At 45.7% G+C, this 13,523-nt stretch overlaps 1 protein-coding gene across 1 annotated transcript in view; it reads left to right on the top strand.

Moving 5' to 3' along the window:
• The window catches only part of TECPR2 (tectonin beta-propeller repeat containing 2), a 31,291-nt gene extending 17,959 nt beyond the window's left edge, over window positions 1-13,332 (top strand). Inside the window, exons 11-20 of the mRNA XM_069949999.1 lie at window positions 54-227; window positions 324-504; window positions 981-1,122; window positions 1,274-1,514; window positions 2,165-2,254; window positions 3,130-3,363; window positions 7,707-7,855; window positions 9,572-9,713; window positions 10,783-10,932; window positions 11,953-13,332. Of these exons, the coding sequence (XP_069806100.1) occupies window positions 54-227; window positions 324-504; window positions 981-1,122; window positions 1,274-1,514; window positions 2,165-2,254; window positions 3,130-3,363; window positions 7,707-7,855; window positions 9,572-9,713; window positions 10,783-10,932; window positions 11,953-12,101 (1,652 nt within the window). The 3' untranslated portion in view covers window positions 12,102-13,332. The remainder of the gene's footprint in view (window positions 1-53; window positions 228-323; window positions 505-980; window positions 1,123-1,273; window positions 1,515-2,164; window positions 2,255-3,129; window positions 3,364-7,706; window positions 7,856-9,571; window positions 9,714-10,782; window positions 10,933-11,952) is intronic.
• The last annotated feature ends 191 nt before the right edge of the window (window positions 13,333-13,523 follow it).

The following is a 13,523-nucleotide window of genomic DNA, read 5'->3' as shown; positions in this document are numbered from 1 at the left end:
GATGTGAATGGTTTAATAATAGGGATAACTTGTGCAATGATTTCTCCTTCTAGGAAACCTCCTGTGGAAGATAGAGCAGAAGACGGACAAGGCCTTTGCCTGTGGGAAAGTGACAATTAAAGGGAAGAGACATTGGTACGAAGCTCTTCCTCAGGCGTCATTTGTGGCCCTGAGCGACGACACTGCCTGGATTATCCGAACCAATGGCGACTTGTATTTACAGACAGGTATGGAGATGCTTTCTGCAGGGTGGTGTCAGATCTCCATGTCGCGTGATGTAGTTTGTGACTAACGCATTGCGTATGTTTTTTGATTTTTTCCAGGCCTCAGTGTGGATCGTCCGTGTGCTAGAGCCATAAAGGTGGACTGCCCGTGCCCGCTGTCCCAGATCACAGCCAGGAATAACGTGGTGTGGGCCCTCACCGAGCAGCGCGGCCTCCTCTACCGGGAAGGAGTCAGCAGCTTCTCACCCGAGGGGGAGGTCTGGCAATGTGACCTGATTAGGTAATGCCTCAAAGGGCGTTTTGGTCTCTACAACTTACCTAGGCTATGAATGCATTTATGTAGGTTGTCAAAGAAATGCAGAATTATTACATAAGGAACTGCACCATTCACATTTCAGCTTACATATTATAAATGCTTAGCTTCTAGTTTGGAGGGATTGTACAGGATTAGAAATAAATGCCGGCTTCCTTTTAAATGCAGCGCCACATCTGTCTACTGGCGGTGTGAGGTATTGTAGCCCGTCACTGCAATACTGACCACATATTGTTGACAAATGCAATGCTGTTTTTTTTTTTGTTTTGTTTTTTTAAAGAAAGAGGCCATATTTTATCATAGTACATGTGTCATATTGCTGTTCGGCTTTATAGAAAAGTGCTCAGTTGCACCATCGCATACAGCCTGTAGACATGTTTGGCGCTGTTTTTTGGAATTAACCTACTATTAACCTTCTATTCCCCTTTTTTGTACAACTGCAGTGAGAGACAAGCTCTGGAACCAGTCTGCGTCACGTTGGGGGATCAGGACACCGTCTGGACTTTAGACGCCAATGGCAACTTGTGGTTCAGGACTGGAGTCACCTCCAAAAAGCCTCAAGGAGAAGATGACCATTGGTGGCAAGTAGGCACTTTATCTTTTATTTCTGATAGCATAACATAGCTTGATAAGCGGATAATTCTGATTTATGGGAGTCATCCGCTATAGGAGGAAATGTCTTCAGTGTCGCCTTTTTATATTTGTGTTATTCATAAACACTCCTTGTATTTCACAGGTCAGTATTACAGACTACGTCGTCTTCGATCATTACACTTTGTTCCAGACCCTCATCCAGGCCACACAGACGGTGGCCACAGTAGCCCAGGCACCTGTAGAGAAAGTGGCTGACAAGCTCCGCATGACGTTCTGGTCTCAGCAATCCCAGTGCCAGCCCAGCTTACTGGGGGTCAACACCAGCGGTGTGTGGATCACCTCGGGCAAGAATGAGTTTCACGTCGCAAAGGGTAACCTTATAGGTAAGTGTCACAGCCTTGGATAAACCCATACTTGTGGGTAAAACCTAGGATCACTATAATAGACTTTTTCCCCAGACACTTAAAGGGGTTTTCCTGTATGATACACTACAAGTGTCTGATCAGTAAGATCAAAACGTGTGACTAGAGCTCACCTGGAAAGATGGGTATCATTACTGATGGGATTTGTCAAGTCAGTATGCTGTAAGAGCTCTTCAGGCTAGCACCCCTTTAAGCTTTAAAGGCAACCAATCAGCCTTATCAGGCTGATATGGTTCCCTGAACCGCTGTATACAGCTCCTGCAGCAGCCGCGGCACATATCGGCTGCAGCAGGAGCTGGCAGAGAGGCCAGTAAAGGACCTCTCTGCCTGTCATTAATTCCCTCCAAACGCGCTGACAGGCAGAGCGCGGTGACTAGATATGTGCGGGGAGCCGCCCAGATGACTACAAGCCCAGGGGATTTAAGTGCTTTTTTTCGGTTATACAGCTCCTGCCGCAACCACGGTTGGTGCATGCCAAGGCTGCTGCAGGAGCTGTATACAGCAGGTTCAGGGAACCCTATCAGCCCGATAAGGCTTCCCTTTAATCATCAATGTGAATATTTTATAATATGATTTTCTGTAATAATGTTAGTTTTCATACATTCATGCAGGCACTTATTGGCTTCAGATAGTACCACGAGGGACGGCATCCACCACCAAGTGGATAAATGTTTTCTCTTCTGCTTCACCAAGTGGAGAAGGTATGTGATAGCAATTGGAGTAAAGAATAATTTTTTGTTGCACATTTGATGTTAAATACAGATGAGTGAAATGAGGTGGTATGAGTGAACCGGGTATGTCCGAACCTGAGTGTGCAGCATTTGATTAATGGTGGCTGAAGACGTTGGATGCACTAGAAAACATGGATATAGTCCATGTGTCTCCAAACTGCGGGTCTCCAGCTGTTGCAAAACCACAACTCCCATCATGTCCGGACAGCTAACGCTTTGAATTTGGCTGTCCAGGCATGATGGGAAATGTAGTATTGCAACAGCTAGAAGGCCGCAGTTTGGAGACCAATGATTTAGTCTATGGCCTATGGCTGTATCCTTGTTTTCCTTGCAGTCCTAGGGCTGCATCCAACTCATCTGTAATGCTAAACATTTTATAAGGTCGATTAAAGGGGATTCTAGCTTTCTACTAGAATATGCAGTAACTTTATGATTGAATGGGGCCCAGCCTCTAGGACACCCGCTGACAACTAAGCGCATACTGCGTTAATATGGTGCTGCTGCCCTTAACGGTTTTCCATTATACCCAGATTTGAATTTGTGAAAGCATAGTGTCCTTGTAATTTAGAGGGGAAAAAAAAGCTTTAAACGTGACATTAAGGTAATGATCACGGACAAGCGAGCGGCTATGCACTCTCTGGCTTGCAATGTTGTCTGTTCAGCATCACTAGACTGCCCCATTTTACGTCTAGGGGGCCATCTAGTAACGCTCGCTCACTCTAATGTTAGGGGGGATCTCAGTGCTTATCATAAAAATGATCAAAACTTGTGACCTCTTATTTTTGGAACACTTTAAAACAAAGGCATACTCATTGTGTAATAATTTATTTATTTCCTACTTTCAGGAAGCGTTTTATGGATGTCCCAAAGCAGAAAAGACTTGTTCAGTTTGAGCGACCTGTCAACTCCTTATAGACCATCAACAGTCCCGCTGCCCCCAGACACTGAGTTGATCCATTTGTCGGCCTGTGCAGATGCAGTATGGGCCATAGATCAACAAGGTGGGGTGCTTATCCGAACCCTGTCCAAGACGTGCCCAACCGGAATGCATTGGACTAAACTGGATCTGTCTCAACTGGGTAAGTCCTACAGCACTGATGTCAAAGTCACGTCCCTCCAGCTGTTACAAGACTACAATACCCATCATGCCTGGACAGCCAAAGCTAAAGCATGATGGGAATTTTAGTTTTGCAATAGCTGGAGGGACGTGAGTTTCACACCCCTGCCCTACAGTATTAAGAACAAATAAAAAATATTTTATATTTTATAGTTGTGTTATAGAAAAGATGGGTGACCACCATCTGAATATTATGGCAGTAAATTAGATTATACCCTTACATGTAATGATATTGGTATTTACTATACTTATGGGGTTGGCCCATGTCTCCCTCTGTTAGAGGACTATTACATAGTCACCCATTTATCGCTGATCTGTAAGGAAGAGGATGTCCATTGAACTGTATTGGATTTCAGGACATTTGTACGATGCCTGAGCTGGTAATGTTGTGTATACTACATACTGCTGATTGTATATACTGGGTGGTCTAATAGTTCAGACCTGGGGGGATTTTAGGGGAAAGTCTGTAAATCCGCTATAAACTCCAGGAACGTACCAGCTGCATTCTCGTCCTAAGCAAACTCGATATTTGCCCATCAGGCGGCTCTCCCTGCAGAGTGACATTTGTGTAAGGTTACACTATCGGTGTTAGGACGTCTATACTTAGAGCGCCTGCTCCGTTTTCGCCCCCAGAGCGGCAGGTTTCAATGTCGTTGTCGTGGTTACAGGTTGTCACTCCTGACAGCCATACATAGGTGTCTGTGACAGGAGAGCTTTAGTATTGGTGGAGGGCCTGTCACAAAATGTCCCGGCTCACGGAGCACAGGACAGACTCGCAGCTTTGTAAGTGATATTCGATGCCACCCGGTGGGACAGTGACGTCCGTCCAACATGTTTCACCAGCTGGAGACTCATGTGACAGCGATATCTTAGACAAGTCACGCAGATCTGAGGCCCCGTACACTGCGACCACTCTGGGAATGTTGTCAGCGAGGGCTTCATCAGCTCTTCTCCATATGTTGTTGTTGTTGTTGTTGTTTTTATTTTTATTTTGATTTGGTTTATTTAGTTTTTTTTTCTCATTCAAAGCTTTATTTATTTATGGTAAATAGAAATAGGAAGGGGACGTTTTCTCATCCGTAAACAAAAAAGAAAAAGTGTAAATGGTTCAGGGAAACTTAACCCTCAACTCCCCACAATGTTTTGGGTGCTGAAGACTAGAACTATTTATGAAATTTGTATTTTTTTTTTTTTTTTTGCACGTATAGGTTACACAGCTATAACACACGATAGGCACAGAATCTTCTCCTGCTCTGGAGCAGGTTTAGATTTCTATTCCCCCCCCCCCCCCGCCTGCCTTTGGCCCTCCAGCTATTGCAAAACTACAATTCCCATCATGCCTGGACAGCCATGATGGAAATTGCAGTTTTGCAACAGTTGGAGGGTCTAAGTTTGACACTTGTGGTCTAGAACCAGGCCCAGTAGCATAGTTGTTTGACCTGCCGATCACGTGATCACTGGGACCAATGACATCAGCTGGAACACCTGACTAAAAACTGTGCAGTCTCCTGCGCTGCCATTCTTCTTAGGGCCCTATTCCACCGGACGATTATCGTTCAGATAATCGTTCAAATCTAAACGATACTCATTCGGTTGAAATGCAGTTAACGATTAACGACCGAACAAGAAATCGTTGATCGCTTTATAAGACCTGGACCTATTTTTATCGTTGCTCGTTCGCAGAACGTTCGCATTGAATAAGACGTCGTTCGGTCATTCGCAATAGATACGAACGCAATAGCGAAGAAAAAACGATCTCAAATACGATCTTAAGTAACGATTATCGTTCCATGAAAATGAGTGAACGTTTTCAGGTCTTTAGCAATAGCGGTCGTTTGAGATCGTTAACGATTATGCGAACGATAATCGTTCGGTGGAATAGGGCCCTTAGCCCAGTGATAACTGTAAGTGTCACCATTATGGGGTTTATAATCCAGGATCAGAAAGATATATCAGGTTTTGTTTCAAAAAAAGCTGCCCTCAGGTTATGTGTGGTTTTACATAAGGGTATGTGCACACTAATGAATGTCGGCGGATCACCTGCTGTGGATTCCGCCAGCGTTTGCACGCATCTCCGCTGGTCCCATAGGCTTCATTCTATGTTCTATGAGCGGGTTCAATCTTCCTGCGGACGGCGGAATCTGGCAAACCATAGAATGAAGCCTATGGGGCCAGCAGAGATGCGGGCGGTCGCGAGCAGCGGAATCCACAGCATTCCGTAGTGTGCACATACTCTTAATGTCAATTGGACTGAGCTGCAGTATCACATGCAAACTAAGGACAGGAGTGAAAGAAAACGGCCATGTTACCTCTAATCCTGGATAACCCTGCTGTGATTCAACGGCAGCCATGGCAGTGGTCCACCCGGGGTGTCTGATTTGGCTGCGGATCAGCATTTGCTCTTCAGTAATAGATCTTGCAAGGAGTGGATAGGCCAAGTCCCTGTTACACTACAGCAGATGCTGTGTATCTAAGCAGGTCTGCTTTTGGGTAACAGGATCTCGCCATGTCCGGGGTGTAACCACTAAGTGTTCCAGCACCTGTGTGAGCTATTTCTGCCTTGGGGGCCATTTTCCCGCCACGTCTCCCACCTGCAGCCATTCATGGCACTGACCCCTAGTCGCTGGGTGGCCGGTGACACACGGAGCTGTATCTTTTCAGTTTTGCCTCCAGCACTTCTCCCCGTCGTGTACACAGCCCATCCCATAGAATATGATCTGGCCGGTCCGTGTTTGGGGTGCGGTCTCTGTAGGTAACCAGGATTTCTCATGTATTGATTATATTGAGATCCGACCATTGTGTGCTTCCTATAAACCTCAGTTACTGTAACCTATGTGTTGGAGTTGCTTAGAAACCATGAGATGACTGCAGTTGCGGTAAAGCTCTTACTTCCCCTCATTGTAAAAGACAATCCTAGCAAATATCATGGAGATTTTCATATATATTTCACAGCACAATAGTCATTAGACATTTATGGTGTGTAATCCCCACTACCCCCTATCTGGTTTACAGCACCATAGATTTGAAAGTGGCTGTGCCTGGTATTGCAACTCTGTTCCACTCACTTGAAGGCGATTCTGCATATAAGCACTCGGCCAAGATACTTGCAATTCAACATGTGCAATCATTCTCTCTTGGCATAATCTGTCAGGACTCAGCCACTGTACATGTTAGACAGCCAGCCAGCCCCACCGAGATCAGGAGCTTATTAAAGTAGTATATTGCCCCCCCAAAAAGTTATACAAATCACCAATATACACTTATCACGGGTAATGCACATAGTGTTTTTTTTTTCCTGCACTTACTACTGCATCAAGGCTTCACTTCCTGGATAACATGGTGATGTCACTTCCTGGATAACATGGGGATGTCACTTCCTGGATAACATGGTGATGTCACGCCCTGATTACCAGAGCTGTGCGGCTGTGGCTTCTGGAGAGGATGATGGCAGGGGGACACTGAGGGACACAGGGCACTGGAGGGACACTGAGCGTCCCTCTGCCATCATCCTCTCCAGCAGACTTCTCATTTAAAGGCGTTATCCAGCCTCATAAAATTGAGGATGGATCATCAATACTAGATTGGTTTACATCTGACCCCCAGCACCCCTGCAGATCGGCTACTCTTAGGGGCAGCACTTTCATGCATGCGCTACAGCCTCTTCAGTATATACAAGCACTTTTCCTAGTGGCAGTGCCAGGTACTGCAGCTTTATCCCATTCAAGTTAATGGTACAACATTGCAGTACCTTGCATCACCACTACTAAAAGTATGGCAGTGTAGGTACAGGCACTGACAAATAGAAGAAGCAGGTGTTGCTACCCATTTAAGGGGAAAGGGAGACGGACTCCCTACCAATGGTTGATAAACCATCCCCTGATGGCTATGCCTACTGCCGATAATGGGCACCACAGAATTCTTGGGGTGGTGATGTGTCTGGGCTATGCCATTTGGTAGATTTATTATAGGGTCTTATAGGGCAGTATATTTGTCTAATGCACTTTAACCCACTGCTGACCCCTTGGACCATGGTTGATGGTGGGGGGTTGTATAGGATGAGATGTGTTCATTGCTGTTTAGACTCATGTAAACAGGCACCGAGATCAAGGCTCCGGGAGCTGATTATAGAATGCTGAGCACAGCTTGTCTTCTGTTACTCTGACACCATAGTCTCATAGGTCACCACCTTGTGCTGCATCACCGCTACTAGTGACCAAAGAGGATGCGATATATAGATGTCTATTAGACAGCAAGATGTCTATGGCGTTATACACTATTCACACTTACTCTGTGCTTTTCTGCTAGGTCCGATCAAGCTGTGCAGCCTGTCCTGCGGCAACCAGCACATCTGGGCTTGTGACACCAGCGGAGTTATATACTTCCGAGTGGGGACTCAGCCGCTCAATCCAAGTATGATGCTGCCTGCCTGGATCATGATTGAGCCACCAATACAGGTAACAGTGGGGCCTTCTTTATCCAGTCTACTGAATAACTCATAAATACTAAAGGGGTAATCCAGGATTAAAAAATTGCAGCTGGTCTCTTCCAGAAACAGTGCCATCCTGTCTTGAGGTTGTGTGTGGTATTACAACTAGAACTGAGCTGTAATACCACCCAAAATCTGAGAACAGTAGTGGTGCTTTTTTTCTTATTCTGGATAAACCCTTTAAACATGGCTGATCTCCAAAAAGAGCGCCACCCCCATTCATAGATTGTCTGGTGTTGCCGCTCAGCCCCTAAACTATAGGGCTATACAACCTGTGTACAAGCACAGCACTATGTTTTTCTTATTCGTGATCATTTCTTTAATATAGTGACATGCACACTATTTGTCGGCCATACAAGGGCACCGCTTATCTCTCAGCAAACCAAGGGACAGAGGAGTCTGCCCGATCCTTGTTTTTCTTGATGCTATCCATCCATGAACAGGCGTTCCTATCTGACACACATTCACTGACAGAAAGCAGAGGTTGGGAAATACAGATTATTTGTTATTTCCATACTCCTCTATGTGTTTCCTGCTCCTTGGGTTATGTTGAGGACTTATGATCACTTTGCATGTGTAAATCGGAGGTGGAAGGAATATGATTTGCATTCGGAAGACAGAACACAGGGACAAAGCGGTTGTCCCACAATGGTTGTAAATCCCATTGAAGTATCTGGGGAATCTGCACCCAGCTGCCAGCATAGTTTCCACATGACCTCTGGCATCGTACCTGATGTAATGCAGAGATCTGGAGAAGACAGAACTGTGTATAAACAGCGCTCCTTCCAGTGATGGCGGCTAAATATAACCCTAACCTCAAATGGTGCGAGCAGGGAAGACCGGAGCTGCCCCGCCGGGTATCCTCCCTGCTTACCCCAGCCTCCCCAGCTAGCGGAGTGACTGAATGTAGCAAAGCATAGATGACTGATCTCTGCTTGCTGTCAGTGACTGGATAGAGGCTGTAATTGTGTTGACTTAGTGATACTTACACAGCTGACTATTTGTTGCTATGTATCAATGTAGGTGGCAACTTATTTAAAGGGGTTAGAAAAACATGATTTTTTCCTGTCCTCAGTTTGTGTGGGGGGGTTTTGCAGCTCAGTTACATTAAATTGAATGAAGCCAAATTGTAATACCATACACAGCCTCAGGACAGGGGCGGCGCTGTTTTTGCAAGAAAGCATCTTTGCTTTTTCTAGTTTTGGATAACTTCATTAGTAGTTACTGTTTTCCTCCTACCTACCAAAATAGACTTGTTTGCTTGTTTAGGTTTAGTTATTCCTAATGGATCCTCCTAAACCACCACTGTCTCTACACGCTGGCACATTCAATATGCATATATTGTAAATGAGGAGAATACAGCTGACCGCAAACATTAGGTTAATGTTGTTGGGTTCAGCCAACCATCTACTGTGCTTCCAACTCTCCAGGAGAGGATAGGACATATAATCCTTTTGTTCTTTGGGAGATAAGCTGCTAATGGAGTCTAGCAGCAGCTTGCTCCTTTCTCCCCATTCAGAATACATGCATGCTCAGCCAGGCTGGTGCTGCTGCTGCTATGTTGGAATAGCAGAGGACTGACTAGATTGATATGTTGAAGCAGGACATCATCTGCAGGACTCGGTGCGCTGTCAGACTTTGTGTCTGCATATTTACAGTGTAATGTCCGGCTTTGTTTTTGCAGCCTGTGGGGATCAACCTGATTAACGTTTACTCCAGCCCGAACGACAACATGCTGTGGACGCTGGATAACAAGTGCAATGTGTACGTAAGGATCGGCATTACCGAGGAGATGCCTGTCGGAGTAGACTGGGAACACGTACCTGGTAAGAACAGAGCCGCAATCCTATTTAACCCACGGCTGCCAGTTTCTGCAATGGTTAATGGTATCCAGCTTTACATAGTCCATCATCCCACAGCCTGGCTATGCAGTAGTGGTCTGTGGCTGCTCGGTGGTCAGGTTAGGCAAACTATAGAGAGAATGGACCAAATGCAAATATCACCCACAAGTGAGAAAGGGGGGCGGCACCCATAAAACCAACTTTGTTTCTATAAGAGAATGATAAAAGCTTTCATAAAAAAGAACATCATACATAAAAAGGCAGCAATAGATTTGATTAGATTTGGGGAAAGGTGTCTGTATGTTTTCAGTAACACTCGGTTATCACCCATCATCCCAATACACATGAGCATTCTACCATAGGTTTATGTGTTCTCCTATGGGAAGGGATAAGCTGCAGCCAAATGGCTCTGGTGCTGGCCTCTCCCTCCCACAACAAATGAATCTGGCAGTGAAAATCCCTTCAGGTCTGACCCCTATCTCCACTGACATCATCTGTTGGTGGAGTCGGGAGACCCCATGTACCTTATACGGGTGACTTTAGTCTACAGTATACGGGTACCTTTTAGATTCAAATTGCCAAGAAGATATTGATGATCGCTGAGTGTTAGGGTACTATTACACGGAATTAGAATTGGCCCTATCCGGCTGATGATCGTTCCGTGTAATAAACACAACAATCAGCCGATGACAACGATCATTGGCTGAACGTTGATATAGGTTTGGACCTATAACTGTTGGGTACCGACTGCGCATCGCTACGTGTAATAGCAGTGCGTGGCCGGCGGCTGACGATTTGCAAAGTGCATACATTACCTATCTGTGGTCCAGGGGTCTTCCTGCACTCTACTTCTCCCCGAGTCCCGCGCGCTGCAGCTTCAGATCGGCCTTCTTTCTCCGCGCCGCAGTGATTGGAAGATCTAGCAGATTGGCACTCGTTTACGGGCACCCATCGGGCGCCTTCAGTGCATGTGAGTGACTTCTGCGTATGCAGCTCCTTTGCAGAGCTATGCATCTCTGGTCAAACACTACACTTTCACCATCTGTCACCACAGGTTTGCAGGCATGTCAGCTGGCAGTCAGTGCAAGAACCGTCTGGGCCCTCTGCCCCAATGGGGATATAGCTAGACGGTACGGAATCACAGAAAAGAACGCGGCTGGAGACTACTGGAAGAAAATCCCAGGAAATATGTCTTGGCTAACAGGTAAGGACATGATATAGAAGGACGGCTGGAAGGGCGCATGGGTACCTCCGCAGCTTTTGCTGAGTCTATGTCTGTATCTCACCACGTCCTCCTCATCATTCAGACAAAACTGGTTTCCTTGTGATGTCATGTGTCCAAGGGAAACAGCATATGTGACACACAGCGTTAGAGGGGGATAGGTGTATTAATCCGGTGGACGGTGCTACTTTTATAATGCTTATTGTATAGAATAAACAAGAAGTAGTTTATATACAGATGGTGTCTGCATCTCCACAGTTGAGATTTATTTCTTAAAGGCGTTGTCCAGCCCTCCTTCTGACATTGAGTTTAGAGAGATGCCGCTATGTGCCAGATTGCCAATCATCTGATGTCCAGCTAGAATTGTGCCTGTGCCTTCTAATTGAATAGAAAAAACGCATGATATTTGCCCGATGTCAGGCAATTGCCTCGGTCACTGTCCTGCCCAGGATAGTTCATAGATTAGAAACACAGTACACAGTTAGCTCCCTCTAGTGGTGGCGACAGATCTTGTAACATTTTACAACAGACGTGTCAAACTCAGGCCCTCCAGCTGTTTTATAACTACAATTCCCATCATGCCTGGAAAGCTAAAGCTTTGGCTGTCCAGGCATGATGGGGTTTGTAGTTTTGCAACAGCTGGAGGGCCCGAGTTTGACATCCCTGTTTCACAAGATAGAAATCTGCCAGCCTGTCACCACCACAGGGGAGCAAGGAAGGATTTGGAGCACTGTTTCTAGAAATAAAAAAAGTAGGAGGTTGTTCAGCACTGAATTTTGAAAGAAATAGAGATAGTATTGAAAAATCTTGGTTCTTATAGGGTGGTTTCATATTGCTAGCGTTTGTGCAAGTCTGTTTAACCCGACTGAGAATATAGGGGATTGAGTGCTTTCTACCTGCACAGCGCCCCCTGGCCACCTTCCTAATACAGTGGATCTGTAGATGTGTGTGGCCTCAGGCGTTAAGCCATCCATCTACTGATAACTCGTGGCTTCTTTTCAGTGACGCCCCAGGACGAGCTGTGGGGTGTGAGCAGCAGCGGGGGCCTCCTCCAGCGTCTCACCAAGACCTACAGCCACCACCCCAACATTCCAAAGCCCGACCACATCCTGGCACAGTCCGACTTCGAAGACGAGTGGGAGGTGATCTGAGCGGGTGCTGCTACCAGAATCGGCTGCTAATCTTCGTGATAAATAGTTCTTATGCTGCTAAAAAGCCCGTGTTGTCCTTATTAACACTCAGCGTGATACACAAAGCACTTTGCCTGGTCCGGAGCATTTCCTCATTACTGTTACAGAATGACAAGTTGTAATATACTCATAGATCCGCTGAACCGCTCCGCATATCAGCCGTGGTATTAACCACTTCCTACTGCTGTACTTCTAGATATTGTGTGTGCTGGGAGAGCATGGTATCCATATAGACACGGGACACCTCCTGATCAGATGCCTGCCACCCAGAACTGAACTTGATTTTATCTTACACTATGGGATTTCATGTTCCAAGCCGCGCCAGATCTGCCATTTAAAGGGGTATTCCTACCATTTAATGTTACGGCAAAGCCATGTCTATTGATCTGTGGGGATGGAGGGCAGTATTTCTCCTGCAGCGCCCTCAGCCGCCAGCTCTGCAGGGAGTAGTACTGTGTTCAAATGCATAGGTCTGTGCTATCATTCCCCACAGTGCCTGTGTATTTATCACAATGGTTAACCGTGGATATCCTGGCATTCACTCTCCATCACTCGGTAGCGATCCACCATGACAGTTTTAGGGGGAGTACCCCTTTAAGCCAGTGACGTTTATTAGAAATTTTAACAGGTTATGTGTAATAATCGGATCCTTAATTTTTAGTAAAAATCGAAAAAAATATGTATCTTAATATCTCTTAAAGAGCTCCACACACAGAAACAGTAATATAGCAAAGTCCTTGCGTCATATTTTCCATTTATTAAATTGATGCCTAGTTTTGTCCGTTTCTTGATAAACCAATATGGCCGCCCTCACTGCCTCTTCCTCCGCCAGGGTTGTTTGCAGCTTTTTAATAATGGACCTTATAAATACATAACTAGTCAGTCCTCCCATTCAGAAGCGAGGGGTTCTTGTTGGTGTTGGCCATGTTGGTGGTCTCCCAGCACCCGATCACTATAGAACTGAGAAGACAACCCCTCTCAGTTGGTGACCACACGTCACCCAGTTTTACTAGAATCGGATATATGATGTGGGTAAACAAAATAGATAGACGATAGGGCAACTTGGAGACTTACTAAGCCTCTGTTCACACATGTTACAAAAGAAAAACAAATTTTACTACTGAAAATCTTTATCAAGCGCTTTTCATATGAATGAGATTATCCCTGGCTACATCTTTGGTGGGGGGGGGGGGGCGTCTCTTTTTTTATTTTAGCCTTGCTAACACACTTTTAGCACTTGCACATTATAGCCACAATTTTATATTTTTTGCATCCCAAAGGGTGGTGGTCCAGGGTGGTCTCGGACTCTTCAGTCCTACGCTGTTGTAAATCGTATAGCCGGCTAGAAGTGGTAAGAAAACATTGCACATCCGTGGGTGTAGG

This window comes from Dendropsophus ebraccatus, chromosome 13 (genome assembly GCF_027789765.1).
Source record: "Dendropsophus ebraccatus isolate aDenEbr1 chromosome 13, aDenEbr1.pat, whole genome shotgun sequence".
In the NCBI taxonomy this organism is placed as follows: domain Eukaryota; kingdom Metazoa; phylum Chordata; class Amphibia; order Anura; family Hylidae; genus Dendropsophus; species Dendropsophus ebraccatus.
The sequence above is the reverse complement of the archived record's forward strand: the minus strand, read 5'-3'. Positions and strand labels throughout refer to the sequence as shown.